A 16092-nucleotide genomic window follows, 5' to 3' on the forward strand; every position below is an offset into this window, starting at 1 on the left:
CCTCCTACACGGGCTGTTGCCACAGCCTGCATGAACGTGGCAGGAAGGAAACCGTGCGCTTCCCCACGAGGAAACAGGGGATCTCGCTGCTCAGCTGCCCCTCCGTGAGCGGCACTGACTGAGAGCCTGCTGACTTTGCAGCCCTGTACCAGGAGCGCTGCGTCCCAACAGGTCACGTTTCCTATCACTTATGCTTTCTTTGATTCACAGGAATGAATTCAGAGCATGGACGGACATCAAGCCTGTGAAACCGATAAAGGCCAGGCCCCAGTACAAGCCCCCAGATGATAAGATGGCTCACGAGACCAGCTACAGTGCCCAGTTCAAAGGGGAGGCCAACAAGCCAACACCAGCGGACAATAAGGTCATGGATCGCAGAAGAATACGCAGCCTTTACAGTGAACCTTTCAAGGAACCCCCAAAGGTGAGACGGGTCTTGTGGGGAACCCTCCGCACAACCTAGAACGAAGGCGTTAACTGCAGCAAACCGTGAGGGCGGGGCTACTGCCCACCTGGCCCAGCCCCCAAGGGATCCTGGGAAATTCCTCCTCTTCTTGGTAGCACGGAGACGGAGGGAACTGGAACCTTTGCTAAATTCAAAGGGAATGTTAAAAAGGGACAGTGCCTAAAATAAAGCAGCTTGAAGACTGGCAGGTTTTCAGAGACCTAGGTTTTGATTTTGAGAACCTCCCCCCTCAAAAAGTGGCAGAAAACCTCACCTGAGCCCTCAATGCCCCCTTCTTAAAACAACTGCTTTTCCCCCTGACGCGCTGGCCATTGGAGGTATCTCGCTGGCTTCCTCCCCGCCCTGCCCCTGCCGCACCCTGGGCTCCAATCCATAGACACTTCCTCCCTCCTTTTTATCCTTTTCCTCCATAAACCTATGCGCCCTCGGCTCAGAGCACCTGTCTCATCAGCTGCAAGATGTGTTCCAGGTAATTTGTTACTATAATAGACAGTTTGTGAATGATTTACATTTCTAAGTAACTTCCAGTGGCTTCAGGGATTTCCATATAATAATACTACTTGGCCTCATTTGCATCCCAGTACACACTCAGGAGGGCGAGAACCGAGTTGGAGACAGCTGGAAGCAGGAATCATAAATGCCTAAAGCTGATTCTGTGAATTCGAGCCACATGGGATCGTGCAAATATCCACTCATTGATCTGTAAGAGCAGGAAAAGTGTGAGATCCTTTCCTCTGCTTTTGTCCGAAAGTCTTGCATGAAGCAGAGTTTCCTATTTGGCCCAGGGCCAAAGTAGGCAACCAAGCCAGCTTGACTGGACTCCTCCACTTGAAACACCGAAGCTTCCACTTTCCATGCAAGCCCTCAGTCCCGAGCAAACCAGGACAACAGTTTACCTTATGTACAGGTCAGAGGTGACCGAAAACTCCTGGACCTCCCTGAGGGAATGACCTAGCCTGTGAGGCCCAACAGCGTCTCTGGCCGTCTTCCACAGACAAGGTGGGACCCAGGACACAGGGCTGGCTCCACACAAGAGAAGACGCAAAGGGAGGAAGGAGGGAAGTCTGGGGAAAGTGAACCCCAAATGGAGGGCATATTGAGAGACCAGACACAGTGGCCCCGGAGTTCTCGGGAAAAAGAGGGCCAGGCCGTCTCCTGGGAGTGAGGGGGCAGCCCTAGAGGAGAGGGTCTGGGGGGAGTAGATGGGCTGGAACGGCTACTCTGGGGAAAACAGTCCAGGGAGCCAGCAGGAGAGGAAGAGTGGATGGTGGGCAGTGCTGAAGGCCTCTCTGAGACGAGACTGCCTGGCCCATTTCTCCACATGAGCTCGCCTTCCTGGAGACAGAAACAGAGGAAAGGCCGGTTTATTCAGTGGTAATATCTCCCCAACCTCGGATCTCTCCATCTTCTATCAACAGAGATCTATTTCTTGTTACTACCCATCCATCATGGGTGGCCGCAGCCCTACTCCTTGCAGTCTGACCCTCGGGTGACAGAGAGCCTCTCTCATGGCCGAGGAGAAGAGAGCATGGGGAAGCACGGGCTGACCCTCCAGTTTCCGCTGGAGGTGACCCCTATCACTTCCGCTCACGTTTCATTGACTAAAGCAAACCGTAGGCCTGCCCGTGTTAAACAGAGCGAGAGGTACGATCTTCCCACGGGGAGGGGCAGCGGATCGTGCAAAACAGTAACATCACCCACCACCATCCACGGTGGGTCCGTGGTGACGGCCGTCAGGCCAGGGGTGCCAGTGTGGCCAGTGAGCCTGTGGCCCAAACAACTGACCAGCCGGTTCCGGCGGGAGAAGCCGGATGACCCTGTCACTGAAAATACTTTAGACGCTGTGCTCCCTCGAGGTCAAGTGTCATCATGACAGTTACCGTTGAGCTAATAATCATGTCTTCTCTCTAACTTCTCTCTCCCACTCCCTCCCTTTTTGTGTTTCTGTATTTGCGGTCTGTCTCTCCGAGCAGGTGGAAAAGCCTAGCGTTCAGAGTTCCAAACCAAAAAAGACCTCAGCGAGCCATAAGCCCCCGAGGAAGGCCAAAGACAAGCAGGTGGTGTCGGGCCGGGCCTCCAAGAAAAAGAGCGCGGAGGGCCCCAGTGCCCCCCAGCCCGAAGAGAAGGAGCAGAGTAAACAGATGAACAATAAACTGGCCGAGGCTAAAGAGTAAATTTCACTGCACTTTCCTTTTCTTCTTCTTTCCCCTTTTTTTTTTTTTAACCAACCAACAAAAAAGGCCACAAAATTGCTTAGAGGTTTCTCATCTGCCTTGGTCCTGAGTGTTCCAGGAGCTCTTAGATTTGGTTTCTTTCGAAGGAGGAATGCCGTCTCCGAGCCCGAGCGGCACGCCTCCTCGCCAAATCCAGAGCGGCCGGGCTAAGCGCGGCGCAGGGCTCCAGGCCCGGGGCCCCCGGAACACCAGGAACCCCGGGAAGCCTTGCTCCCTGGTTGTGCCTCCCACAGCAGGTGACACTGCTGCTGGCTGCCGAGGGAGGCGGGCAGGCCTTAGCACGCAAGGCCCTTCCCAGCGGCTTGGGAATGCCCATAGGGGGCCCTCCTACTCTATCCCCCCCCCCCCGCCCCGAGCTCGGCGTCAGTGATCAGCTCTGAACGCTAGCTGAATGCGTTCTTCTCCAACATTCGGAGGGTTAGCATGTGCTAGACTAGAAGCCCGCCTTTGGGCTTCAGCGATTGAGAGCATTTGTGGAAATACTTAAAAAGCAAAAAACCTCGGCCTTAATGTCCATCAGATGAATTGTGTCTGTTAAGTTGAAGTACTTTTTTTCATAGACTTTTCTGTTAGAAATGTGTGACTACATTTCTTTTCCTGTCAGTGGGCTTGAAATTGTATGCCAAGTAATAGGCCACTGATGACTCAAAACAGGCCAGGGTAAGACGGTTCGGTGTTTTAAGTACGTTCTAGACGTCATAGGAAGATGAAAACCGTGTCAGGAGATTGTGCTTCTCTGTGTCCCCTCAGCCCAACCAGCACTAGCCGTTCGGCAGAGCGACTGGCTCCAGATGACTGAGGCGGCAGGCGAGGGCGTAGGGGTAGTGTGTTTAGAATGCGGCTGCCTTGCTTCTGAGAAACACGAGGTGGGAAGTCGACGTCGTGCCAAGTATGGCGATTGTCGCTCTCCCTTCCTGAACTGTGCTCGATCCGGTCCTCAGAGAGGACAGAGGACGCTGAGCTTCAGGTTAGTGGAAATGTCTGAGACTTAGCTGAAGTTAGGAACGTTCCCTACGAAGTGATTAGCAAGCGTTTTTGACCTCACTGATGAAAAGCAGCTCTCACTGTATTGTGTTTCGCGTGTCTGTGTGGCCAGCGCCCCCGGGGGTGGCAGGTGGCACCTTAGTTGTGCTAGAGTTGTGTTGTAGGCCTTAGTCAGAGAGTTGTATAAAGACCCCTAGTGCTCATGAGGGAACCCCAAATACCTACCGGAAAAATTACATGTGCAAACCTTGTGACGTGTACATTGCTCAGTATGCTTTGTTTCTCCTGTCCTTCAAGTCCTTACTGTTGCCGGCCCCGCGACGTGGCTGGGCTGTCGTCCGGTGCCACGCCTCTGCTGTGGAAGGACAGCGGTGGTGAGCGGGGTCGCAGAGCTCCTCACCGCGGCGCTCCCTTTCGTCCCTGTGGTGTGGGGGAAGCAGGGCCTCCGCCAGTCCTCTCCTGTTCTGACCATTCGAGCAGCCAAGTCCCTGGCGGCACCACTCCGTGGGTCACCTTGGGGCTGACCGAGAAGTCTTTTGCGAATTCGTTGAGTGTGTGCTTTGTGGGCCACAGTTGTTAAGGGAACAGGACTCCTAGAAATGAGGCGCTCGGCCAGGCCCACTGTCATCTTCCTTTCTATCTCAGGGCATGGAACTGAGAAGAAGTTTTGAAGAAGGTAGAAAATACGATTGAGTTTCAGTGTTCGTGCACCGCACGTTTGGATGCCTCTGGAAATGGCCAGAGCAGATCTCAGTACCGATTCAAGCTATTTGCTAAGCTGATCTTAACGTTCACCAGAGAGCTCTATCAACATGACCTTAACTTTACCCAGAGAATTTGCCAACATGTGTTCGCTCTCTCGAGGTCTGGCATTAGTCAGGCGTGGTGATGTTAGCCGCAGTTTAGATTTCTCCATAGAACAGTCGTATACGTTTTGCAGATCAAGTAAACGCAACTTTCCGATGCACAGGGGAACGTTCGTTCCCCATTTGTGTCCTGAATGCCTGCGTGCCAGACGCCGTGCGAGACGTGCCGGGTACTGTACCCACATCTGTCTCCGCGGCAGCACGACCAGAAGGACACCTGCGTGCAGCTTGATCTCTGTGTCGGATTCAAGTTTCTTCGCCCAAATTGTAGTTTCCCACCCACCTTGCAGCCCCAGGGACTGAATTTCCAACCCTGCCCCACCTGCGGCTTGAGACTTGAGACGAGACCCGTATAATGTCTTTTCAGCCCTTCAGGGTCCCCGTCTTTTTAACTCCTGCAACTGCGTAAACTCATTGTCATTCACTTTGACTCTTGAATGTGTCACTTCGAGGCAAGAAACTTCCTTTGATTTCTACTGTTTACAAATAAATCACAGCCAGTCCCATTCTGCATCCCAAACATAGATTGAAACCGATTCTGGTTTCACAGTGTTTCGGTTTTGCCTTTCTGAAGATGACCAAGCTTCCAATGCCTGTCTGTCTATTTTTCTATCTCTCCCTACCGATTCCTGAACTCCCCTGGCAAGAGAGCAAGGCCTGAAGCTTTCCTAGTGTCTGCTTGGCTTGCCTGCAAAAATCATCCCCAAGGCTGTGCATTGGCTCCCCCAATTTTTTTGTTATCTGCTGGTGCTTTCAACCGGTCCATTCTACCTTTGCCTCTCCAAGGCAGACAGGAAGTGTCTAACTACGATTTTGTGGCCTGGGTTTTGTTGCATACCACGGATTGTCTATGTAACGTGTAGCGCACACCTCTCTTGGTGCTATTACATTCCTGCTGTTAGTAAGAAAATGACAAGAAATATTCATGTATAGCCAATTGATTGTGACGTGCTTGTGGTCTGTGCTTGCTCAGAAACAAACAAACAAACAGCTTTTTTTTTTCCAAGTATAAATAAATGCTAAAGACGAACACCACTTTCTTGATCTTATTTCCTTGGTAAGGCCCAGCTGAGTAGTTGAAGGAACCAACCTTGGCCATTTGAGCCACTTTCCACGAGATGAGCCGTGCCCTGCAATTTTTCTGGGGTCCTCCCTAATGCAGCTTGATTCTTTTAGATTGCCTCTCAGATACTAATTGCAAGCAGTCAGAGCTAAGTGTTGGGAAAGGCGAAGATGGACCAAGAGACCCACTGGCCAACAAGGTAGTGTAATATTCTGATCCCATGTTGCTGGGGATGATTCTCCGCCCCCTTCCCCTCGGCCTGCAGGACTGGCGGTTCTGGCTTTTTCTCCTCCCAGGAGATGGCAGAGCCACCTTCACTGACTCATTCAACCTGGTCGTTGTGAAGGTTCCACCTCTCGGGGCTGGCTCTCTGTGTGGGTTAGGGGAGAGCCTTGTGTGTGCCCAACACGGGGGAGTGGAACCAGCCGTAAGACGGGTCCAAGTGAGGTCACAGCAGACCAGGTAGCGGGGTGCTCATGTGAAGGATAGGTTTCTGCCTGCCAGGGGTAGGGCGTCGGAAGGCTGCATCGGGGAGGGAACCCTGGAGAAGGGGTGGGTTGTAGGTGTGCAGGGCACATGGGGCAGGCCTACAGTCAGGAGAGCAGACCTGGGAGGGGACCTCAGAGCTAGGGCCAGGTTTAACTGCGTGGATAGCTGTCTGCTAAAGTGGGAGACAAAAGATGATATCTTTTGGAATGGGATCCCTCTTCCTTTTACTAACATGTGTTGATTGAATACCTATTATGTGCCAGGCACTGTGCTGGGCACCAGGGAACCAGGATGACTGAGACCCTACCTCTGGTCACTGTGGGGCATGAAGGAGGAGCCTGTTCTAGCTGGTTCCATGGATCAGGGAGAACTTCAATGGATGAGCAGGTGGTGACCAGGTGAACAGAGTCTGGGGTGGCCAAGGCGTGCCAGACAGAAGGAGCTGCAAGAGCAAAGGTGTGGAGGGTCCAACACCAGGTGAGCTCAGGTCCTGGGGGAGCAGTTCACTCAGGGAGGGTCAAGGCAAGGGCTGGAAAGTGGCAGAGACCGTCCTGGAAAGTGGTGCCATGTGAGTGGGTGGTTACTAACGGGGATCTCCTTTCCATACACCCAGATTTCACCCCCCCCACCTTTGCATGCGCCCTACCATCATGCTTCTTGCCCTTACCTACATATTGGGCAACGACCACAGGTCCTCTCTCGCTTTGGGCTAGGAGCTCTAGGCTGGGACTTTTATTCTACTGCTGGTCCCCAATTTCTGGGCTTTGGGGAGACGCCATGGTGGGAATCAATCAAGGGTGGTATATCTGAAAACCCACTATATCTTTGTTTTCCAGATGAACAGAAAACATTCCACCCACCTGCCTGCTTTCATGTAAGGCAGAGAACACAAAATTCTGTTTAATAAATAAAACATACATAAAGGTCTATTATTCAGCTCTTTTGTGATCAGTTAAAAATTGTTTTGATCAAAACCAGGGATTGAGAGAGGTAGAAAGAAAGGAGAAAAACAAAGAGGTAGCGACAGAGACAGTGGGAAAAAGACCCACAAAAAAACACATATATGAGGACACCGATGATAAGCTGAGAGAAGGTGGAACATACTCAGAACCAGAGAGGGGCCACGGACCCAGCCACGGACAAGGCAGGAAGGTGGGAGAGAGCCTTGCTAGCTTCATCTGTGTGACCAGCACTCAGGCCTCGCCCTGAGCCTCGGCCCCTTCACACTGCCTGATGTTGCCCCAAGCCCAGGAGGCAAATCTATAACTCATTACTGGTGTCGCCTCCCCAAACAGCTAACAAAATTAAAACCAGCTCTCTAGTTTTAAAATAGGTCATTATTGCTAAATTAGTTATAAGCATATTGTCATTCTTCCTTACAGTTTGTGTGTTCTTATGAAATCCTCCCCTGTTTTTTTTTTTCCGCTAGGGTTTAAAAATTTATAACCTGCTTCTCCTAAATTTGGGGAGTGTGAAGTCCCACTTCACAAAAGCTATAAACCCCCTTAATGTGTCATCATGGTTTCGAGGTCCTTTTCCCACTCAAGTGTCTTAAAGCAGTTTACATTTTCAGGACCACAGATATAAAGTTTCTTTCAGCACGTAGCCTGTAGACCAACTACAGTTAAGGCGGGACCCGACCCCAGCCCCACATGAGCCCACTGAGACAGGAGAGGCAGTGTTCTCAAAGGAATGGAATGAAACCTTTCTTAGATGCCTCTCTTACAGAGGCAGGCACATGGCCCAAACCGCCACCATCCTACTGCCATTTGCTGCACCGATGCTCAGAACACCTAGACCATCCCAGAAAACCTATAATAATAGAACCGGCATCATTAATACTTTAGCATGTGACCTGGTTAACACTGGCAGTGCACTTAGGGGTTTACAATGTTCATGGATGTCATTGCTGCCAGCTATTCAACCTGTGTCATTCCCTAAGCATAGTCAGCCTTGCTATCCTCCTCTGAAAATGGGGACACTGACCCCCACCTCAGAGGAGAGGACTGAGGGTGAAATGACACGATGGCCACGAGCTTTCTGATAGTTCACTTTAGATAATCTTGGACAACACATGAGTCTGATTGAGGCAAACACTCTGACTGAGAAGAAGGCTTTTAAAGAATTCTAGCTATTGAATCCCCTTGAGTCCACAGACCTACGCAATAATATTTTAACAATTTACATTTATCGACAGACCACACAGTGTTTGCTTCTGTGCTGTTCTATTGAGCCCTCCTCATATGAAGCAGGCGTGCAGCCCAGGTAACAGACAGAGAAGTGGAGCTCAGAGAGGAGGGAAGCCTGCAGGACCCTGGGTCTTCTGCTCCGCAGCTGGCACTGCTTCCCTCCCCCACCTGACGGAGGCTGGGGCTGGCCCGACGTGAGTCAGGCTTCGGACACACTGGACTCTTAACTAAAACTACACCCACACTCACAGGCCAGTGCAGGCCCTCCAGCAAGCATACCTAGGATCTTCTTTAAATCCTGGGAGCCAGATACAAATGGGGGGCGGGATTAAGAATTTGACCAGGTCTCCATACACAACTGGCCCAAACATCCTAACTGAAACGACCGACTGTCTCAGCCAAATATATGGGTTTTCTCTTTTGGGTACTAAAATGCATGGCTATTGAACACAGAATGATCCAACAAACTTTTCATTCATAAGAAATATATTTGGTACTGGAGATACCAAGATAAACCTGGCGTCCATTTCCTGAGGCACTGGATCAGAGGTCACCATTTTGCGCTTTTTACTTCAAGCAGTGGAACTGAACTGAACTCTCTGTCCCTTGTCCTCATATAAATGGTCCCCAATTGCTGGTTACCTTGACATTATCTATAATTATCTCCACCCAGATATCTTATCCGGGGCCAAGGGAGCCTCAGACGCTGAGGTAAATAAATTCCTGTCACTGCTACTGGTTTAAGCTGCCAGAGGGATCTTTAGAACATGCAAATCTGACCATGTCACCCCCTGCCTTCAACCATCCGTGGGCTCCTTGTGGCCCACAGAAGCTTATTGTCCCCCCAGTGCACCATGCTGCTTCTCACCTCCCTGCCTTTCCCCACGCCGCCCCGCCTGCTCCGATTGCCCTTCTCCTGCTTCTCCACCTGGCTAACTCATCCTTCGAGACTCCGCTCAGGGGACAGCTCCGGGAAGCCCTTCCCGCACCTCCCAGGCTGGGTAAGATGCTCCCTGTGTGTCTTCATCACAGAACTCACCACGTATGCCGTGCCGCCTGCTCGTGTGCGTGTCCCCCCACCAGACTGTGTTCCCCTCGGGGCCAGGATCGGCTCCTTCTGTTCACCTTTGTAGCCCTAGCTGCTGGCCCAATACCTACCTCAGAGAATGTCTTCGAAATTGTTTGTTGAATGAATGAGTGAGCGAACGAATGATGATACTCACCGTCTGCCTCCATGTTCATCACGGCGCCACCGCAAGGCTTTCTTCTGCCTCCCGTCTGTCTCTGCTCACACGGAAGGGGTGGTTTCAGGAGAGGTCACGGAGCAGTCCATGGCTGGTTTTACAGTGGCCAACCTCTTGGCCAGCCTGCCTCTGTTCTTTAAGTAGCCACGTTTTCCTAAGCAGGCCTGACTTCAAAAAAATCATCGACTCTTGGTTACCGGGTCATCTTAAGAGGTTGGCTAATCCCACCCCCCCCCATGCAGTGGGACAGTGGGATTAGCCCCCAAAGTTCATGAAGGCGGAGAGGCATCCCCCTGGGGAGGTCTCTTAGGAGGAGGGACTGAGAATTAGAGCCAACAGGCCTGGTTTTAAATCCAGGCTCTACTATTTACTAGCTGTGTGACCTTGGCTGAGTCTCTTAATCTCTTTGAGCCCCAAAGAGATAACAGTAATACAAGTACCTCTCACTCTCCAAATCTGTTTGGTTCCCAAATCCAGAAAGAAGGCGGTGGGTCAGCAAAGGATATAGTATTATTTGAATCTTTTGACTGCAGAGTTTAGCATAGCACGTGGTAAGAGTTCTAACAGCTGGTGACACCTGCTTCTGCCCGCGGGACTGTCTGGTACGAGGGCCCAGTGAGCATGCGTGCGAAAACCCACTGCGAACTGCAAAGTGGGACGCCCTTGCCAATAGCTCATTTCACGGATGGTTTTGCTGACCCCCGCTGACCACCCTGGGTCCCAACGGTGGGGTGGCCGGAGCCACATGTGGTAAATCCACTTCCCCCTTTCTTTCTTTTTTTTTTTTTAATTTTATTTTATTATATTATGTTAATCACCATACCAGTACATCCCCAGATTCCGATGTAAAGTTTGATGCTTCATTAGTTGCGTATAACACCCAGTGCACCATGCAATACGTCACTTCCCCCTTTCACACAACAGCCTCCCACCTAGTGCGGGGTCTTGCTGCCTTCCCTCCCCCAGCCCTTCCCTGGCCCCTCCTCTCCGTGCACGCCCTGTAATCACCGGGTTCGGATTCCAGTTCCACGGTTACACATTCGCTTTAATTGCGCCCCTCTGGACACATGAAACCAATTTCCATTAATTGCTCAAGATCCCATCCCTTGCTTTAGATGGGGTGGGAAGAAAGGACAAAAACTGATTTGTAAGTTCCCCGGAGCGCAGAGCTAGGACAGAACCCAGCCTCTACTGTCTGGTCGCCTTAGTTCGGCACTTGACATTTTAAAAATGGTCATTAGCAGGATTATCAGATTCTTGGCGGCCCATTGAGACAGTCCCCGCTGCCCTTGCCTTTATGGCATTAAAACAACCAAGGACGTGTTTTGAAATTCTTATTGTACAACTGGGAGTCTATTTAGTTTTTCTTAGTAGGTTATATCTAGAAAAGGTATTTTAACAGCAAAAAGGAAAACAGCAACAACGCAGGGGAGAACCTAGTCATGCAGAGCCCCGTGCGCCCCTCTCCCTGCGCCCCTCTCCCTGCGCCCCTCTCCCTGCCCTTCACAAGAACAAGAACGTGTCTGCCTGCGGGGACCTGGAGTGGCGCCCCGAGGAATCTGAACTAGGAATCCGCCCCCGCCACACCCACCTGCGCTTCCACGCTGGTTAAATGCGGAGTCAGAGTTGGTGCAGCGGCCGGGAAGGGACAGTACATTTATCTGGCCTTCGCGCCCTCGTCCTTACTGAGTCCTCACGTAAGGTGAGAGAGTTTGGAGGTCTTTACAGATAAAGAAACCAAGACTTAGTGATTAAATGGCAAAGTCACACAACTTGTAAGTGGTGGGCTAGGATTCAAAGCCACATTTGGGTTACTAAAACCCACTCCTGCCCAGCACTTGAGACCCTCTCCAGGATTTCGGTTGTGAAAATGGGCCTCCCCTAAAGTAGCGGCCTCTTCATCCTGTCCTGGCCCTGCTCCAAAGCCTTCAAGGACTCCAGGTGCTCTCATCACCTATGCGAAATGAGTCAGACGAAGGTCCCACAGGAGGTACCCCTACCCACCTTCTGCCTGACGACCCCTCCCCCCAGAAGGAAGCCTTGTGGTGGCAGCATCTTTCCTAGCTGTGGTCCTAGCTGTCCCCCCCATGCTGATGTGCCACACCTGGGTGGACTCGGGGGGGCTGTAGACTGGTAGACCAATGGGCAGTGTACAGGGCTTACAGGTATGGGCAGAGATGGGCACTCTCAGACCAGGATGTCGCTGCTGTCTGGGCCTACCTTCTTTACAGGGTCTGCTGAATACCAGGACGTAAGCTGGGGGGAGTCGTGCAGTGGATGCAGGAAGGGCCGAGTGAAGGGGGACTGGCTGCTGGGGCCCTGGCCCCCAGAGGGGCAAGTGTCTCAGGAGATGCAGCTGGGAGCTTCGAGCTGGGGACCTGCAGAGGTCAGCGGCTCCAGCCTCCTGCACCAGGCAGAACCAGTCGGGGTCATCTCAAACCAGACCCTCTTCAGACCTCCGCGCAGGATTTGGAATCTCTCTAGTTGAAGTCCCATCCCTCAGGGATATTGTTGTAGAGAGGAAAGAGCTTGACTGATGTCTGTCCTCCTTGGTTAAAGTCTTGACATTGCCGCAAACTCACTGTGTGACCTTAGGCAACTCACTTGCCCTTTCTGGGCCTCATTTCCACCCGCGGCAGGAAAGTGGGGGGTGCTGGTCACACCCCCGCACACCTCCCACCCGCCTGGCCCACAGGGTTGCCGTGAGAATACAATGTGCCACATTGTATGTCAAGCTCTGCTAGAAAACCACAAAGAAAAGTTATATTTGGAAGGACAAAAAGGTGCGAACACAGTTAAAAATAGGACAGGATTTGCGTGTCAGGTAAATGTGGCCGCTAGAATCGGATATTGTGTGGGTTACGTTTACAACGTCTCACCCCTACTATGTGCCCAGCCCACGCCAGAGCTCTCAGCTTCTCTACTCCGTTCAGTGGCTCAGCGCTAGTAGGCATTTATTAGATGTTCACGGAGGGAAGAAGGGAAGAAAGGGGGAGGGGAGGAGAGAGGAAGGGAGGGAGTGAGAGGTGAAGCAGACCTTGCCCCCATCTGGAGAACAGTTGGCAACTCAGACCGGGCGGGGCCGCCGTGAGCAGGGAGGGCTCTGCGGGAACACAGGAGCAGGAGGACTAGCCCCTGCAGCTGGAGGGTGGCACTGTGGCTGGGGAGGGGAGGGGAGCGCTTACAGACAGCTGGGGGGGAGCTCTAGGGGTGGAGGGGCGGAGGCGCTGCGTCCTGCTTGGAGGCCACACCTGCAATAGCACTATCAGCTCTGCGGGTCACACTTTCCAAGGGATGGGGAGCCAGCCGAGCTGTGCTGTGAGGAGAGCAGTCGGGACAGTGAGGACTCTGTGGCCAGGTGTCCGCTGCCCAGAGAATCGAAGAAGGACACCACTGCTGCTCCCTTCAGATATCCGAATGGCCGGGAGCGGGCAGCGTGGCCTCCTCTGAAAGGCCCGGGCACCACAGCATGGGACCTGCGTCGGGGCAGGAATGGGAGGGAGTGGAGCCGAGAGAAACAGGGTTGTGCTCAGGGTCAAAACACTAGGTCACCAAGAGGTGGGCTGCCTCCCCAGGCGTGCACCCCACCTTGGGGCAGCGTGGGCAGCGGAGGGCCCAGCTGGCAGGGACACAGGGACAGATGATGACTGTGGCCTGTCCTTCCAGCCCCGGACACCTCTGATGTGGCTCATGAGGCATTGTGCTGTCATCGAGCAGAGAGAGGACTTCTCTAGCAAAGGGACGTCTTTGCCCGGGAGGGGACCTTTGGGCCTCTCTGGTTGAAGAGACACAGGCTGATGGAGGCTTTGGTGCCAGGTTTACGGTGTGCGCTGTGTGCTTACGGGTCTGTCCCCAGCTCCGCACGGGCGGCTCCTTACGGGCCCGGTGTCGTTCACGCCTGTGCCCCCGGCACAGGGCCGAACCCAGAGTGGGGGGCTCAGCCGACTTTGTCTAGTGAATGGATAAAAGAGAAAAAAATAGAACAAAGAGAAAAAGCTACACACAGCCATTCGTTACTCACACAAATGTCTGCGGACGTTATTCCGAGTCAGGCGGCAGACACCACTGTTGCGAAGATGAGCAGAACAGTCAATGGGCCAGTGGGAGAGGCGGGTCACTACCGAGCACCGTGGTCATTGCTAAAACAGAGGCTGCCATGGAGTCTGTGGGTGGAGAGGCCGGAGCGGGAGCACTCGTTTTGACAATGCCTTGTCTCCTGCAGATTCTTCGTAAGAAGAATGAGCCTTTCAGAGATGGGTTCTCGGCACTCCCCCTCTAGTAGCGGCATTTTCTATACCGCCTTGGAAGCTTTGTTCATGTCTGGGAAACGTGGGCTGCTGTGTGAGGCCCATGAGGCCCGTGAGCAGACAGGAGGAGAGCAAAGCTGTCAAATTGCCCCAGCCACTGTGTCCCCAACCTTCTGCCAGAGCCCCTGCGGTGCAGTGGGCCTGGGCCCGCCTCAGCCCCTCCCACCCATCCACTAAGACGTTGAGAGGCCTGTGTTTTAGTCCTGGACCTGCTCTCCTTGCTGTGTGGCTATGGGAGAGTCACTCGCCCACTCTGGGCCAGTTTCCCATCTGCCGAGTAGCACAATTGGACTAGATCCCTTAGTCTATCTTTGGAACTAACATCTACTAAACATCACCCATATTCCAGGGATCACGCCGGGAGTGCTCAATGCACTAACCCTCCCTAAAAGGTGAGCACTGTAGTCCCCATTGTATAGATTATGGATGCCGAGGTATAGACACTGGCCTGCCCATGAGGACATCCCATGGGCGAGAAAGGTGTTGGGTCGGCATTCAAACCCAACTCTTCTGGCCCCCAGTCCAGCCTGTCACTTTCTCCCCCAGCAGGCTGCTCTTTACATCCTAGGAAAAAGACCTATGTTAAAGCACCTGGCACATGGTTCCTGCTTGGGAAATAGGCGTTTCTTTCTTCCCTAGGGCTTTTCCAAGCTGTGGAGGCAGGGGATTCGTGGATAGAGCCCACAGGTCCCTGATTTCTGAACAGGAGCCTTCTACGGGAGCACTGCCCCGGCTCTGGGCTGCTTCATTAGAGACAGTCCAGGGGTAAAAAGAGAAAACAACCACAGGGCTGGATGATGGAATTAGAATTGTGTGCTAGGGCAGGAACCCGCAGGAGGCAAGGAAGCCCTTTCTCCAGATAGTCTTGGGCAGGGCTCGATAATCCTGCTTCCACACTCTGATAAAGCGTAGATCCAAGGCCAGTGTGTGTACCCAGGACGCATTGCCTGTCTCCATGGTAACAGGAGGACGGGCAGAAAATTAAGTTCCTAAGACTTAGGATGTCTCATGTAACCTTGGAACATTAAATATTGCAAATAGGACAGAGCCTGGCACAGAAAGGCTCTCATTTATTCATTCATTCGACAAGTATTTCGTCGGGGGCCTTCCCTCTGTTGCAGGTACAGACAATACAATGATATGCAAAGGCAGCATCGTCCTGCCCTCTGAATGCTTCAGTCCAGTAGGCAAAACATTAATCCAGAAGAATGCAAGTAATGAGCTGTGTTAAGGGGGAGGGGAGGGCCAGGGACTAGAAGAGCCTGCAGCAGGCGAACTGGTCACATCGGTGGGGTCAGGGAAGGCTTCCCTGGGAAAGTGCTCCTGTGAGCGGAACAATGGAAGATGAGTACACATTAACCAGGGCTAGAGGGAGCAAGAGAATGTTCCGGGAGGAGACAACAGCACACACAAAGCCAGAAATGGAAGGAGCGGGGCATACTGAGGAACAGAGCAAAGTCCTGGGAGGCTGGAGGGGACATAGAGCGAGGAAGGGAGTGGGAGCAGTCTGGTCAGCTAGATGGGGCCATGTAACAGGCTTTACTCCATATTCCGAGTGCAAGGAGCGCCGGGAAGAGTTGTACGCAGGGAAGGTGGTTGCTTTTTGGAAAGGCCATTCTGATTTCTGTTTGAAGAATGGATTGGAGGAGGAGAAGAGGCCACCAGTTAGGGGACTGTGCAAGTGGTCCATGGAGATGATGGCACAGCTTGAGGGGGGCCTGGTGGGGGGGAAACATGGGCATATTCAAGAGATGAATGTTAGGAGCTGGAACAGGTGGTTCCTGATGGATTGGGTGAAGGTTTTAAGGAAGAGGGAGACATCAGGGATGACTCTGGGGTTCTGGCTGGAGCCATGGGATAGATGATGAAACAGGTCTCAGCAACAATAATCTGTAAATCTTTCCATTTGATCTTCTTTGTTGCCGGCATTGTGCTGGGCGCTAGGGCTGCAGATGGGAGGATAAGCTCACAGTCGAACGGGGTGGCGGGGGGACTGGCATTAATGGGGGCACGTGCAAACTTGGGAGAGATGGTAAGGTGGTACAGCGAGGGAAAGCTCACTCGGGGAGATGCCACCAGGACCTTGTGAGGAGAGGGGGTCTGAGCGAGCGGACCTGCCAAGGACAGACAGGGCAAAGCGGGCAAAAGGGGGCCGTCCAGGCGGCAGGAACAATGCAACAAAGCACTGGGGGTGTGCAAAACAGCACGGGCTGGCCAGAGGGCTGTGCACGGGGGGTGAGTGTGCAGGGC

The 16092-nt window shown here is 52.7% G+C and overlaps 1 protein-coding gene across 1 annotated transcript in view; it reads left to right on the forward strand.

Annotated features, from left to right (window-relative positions):
- Positions 1-16092, forward strand: part of MAP6 (microtubule associated protein 6) — a 70276-nt gene that overhangs the window by 49401 nt on the left and 4783 nt on the right. Inside the window, 2 exon segments of the mRNA XM_034666318.1 lie at positions 211-424; positions 2440-2636. Of these exon segments, the coding sequence (XP_034522209.1) occupies positions 211-424; positions 2440-2636 (411 nt within the window).

Source organism: Ailuropoda melanoleuca, chromosome 8, assembly GCF_002007445.2.
Source record: "Ailuropoda melanoleuca isolate Jingjing chromosome 8, ASM200744v2, whole genome shotgun sequence".
NCBI classification, from domain to species: Eukaryota; Metazoa; Chordata; class Mammalia; order Carnivora; family Ursidae; genus Ailuropoda; species Ailuropoda melanoleuca.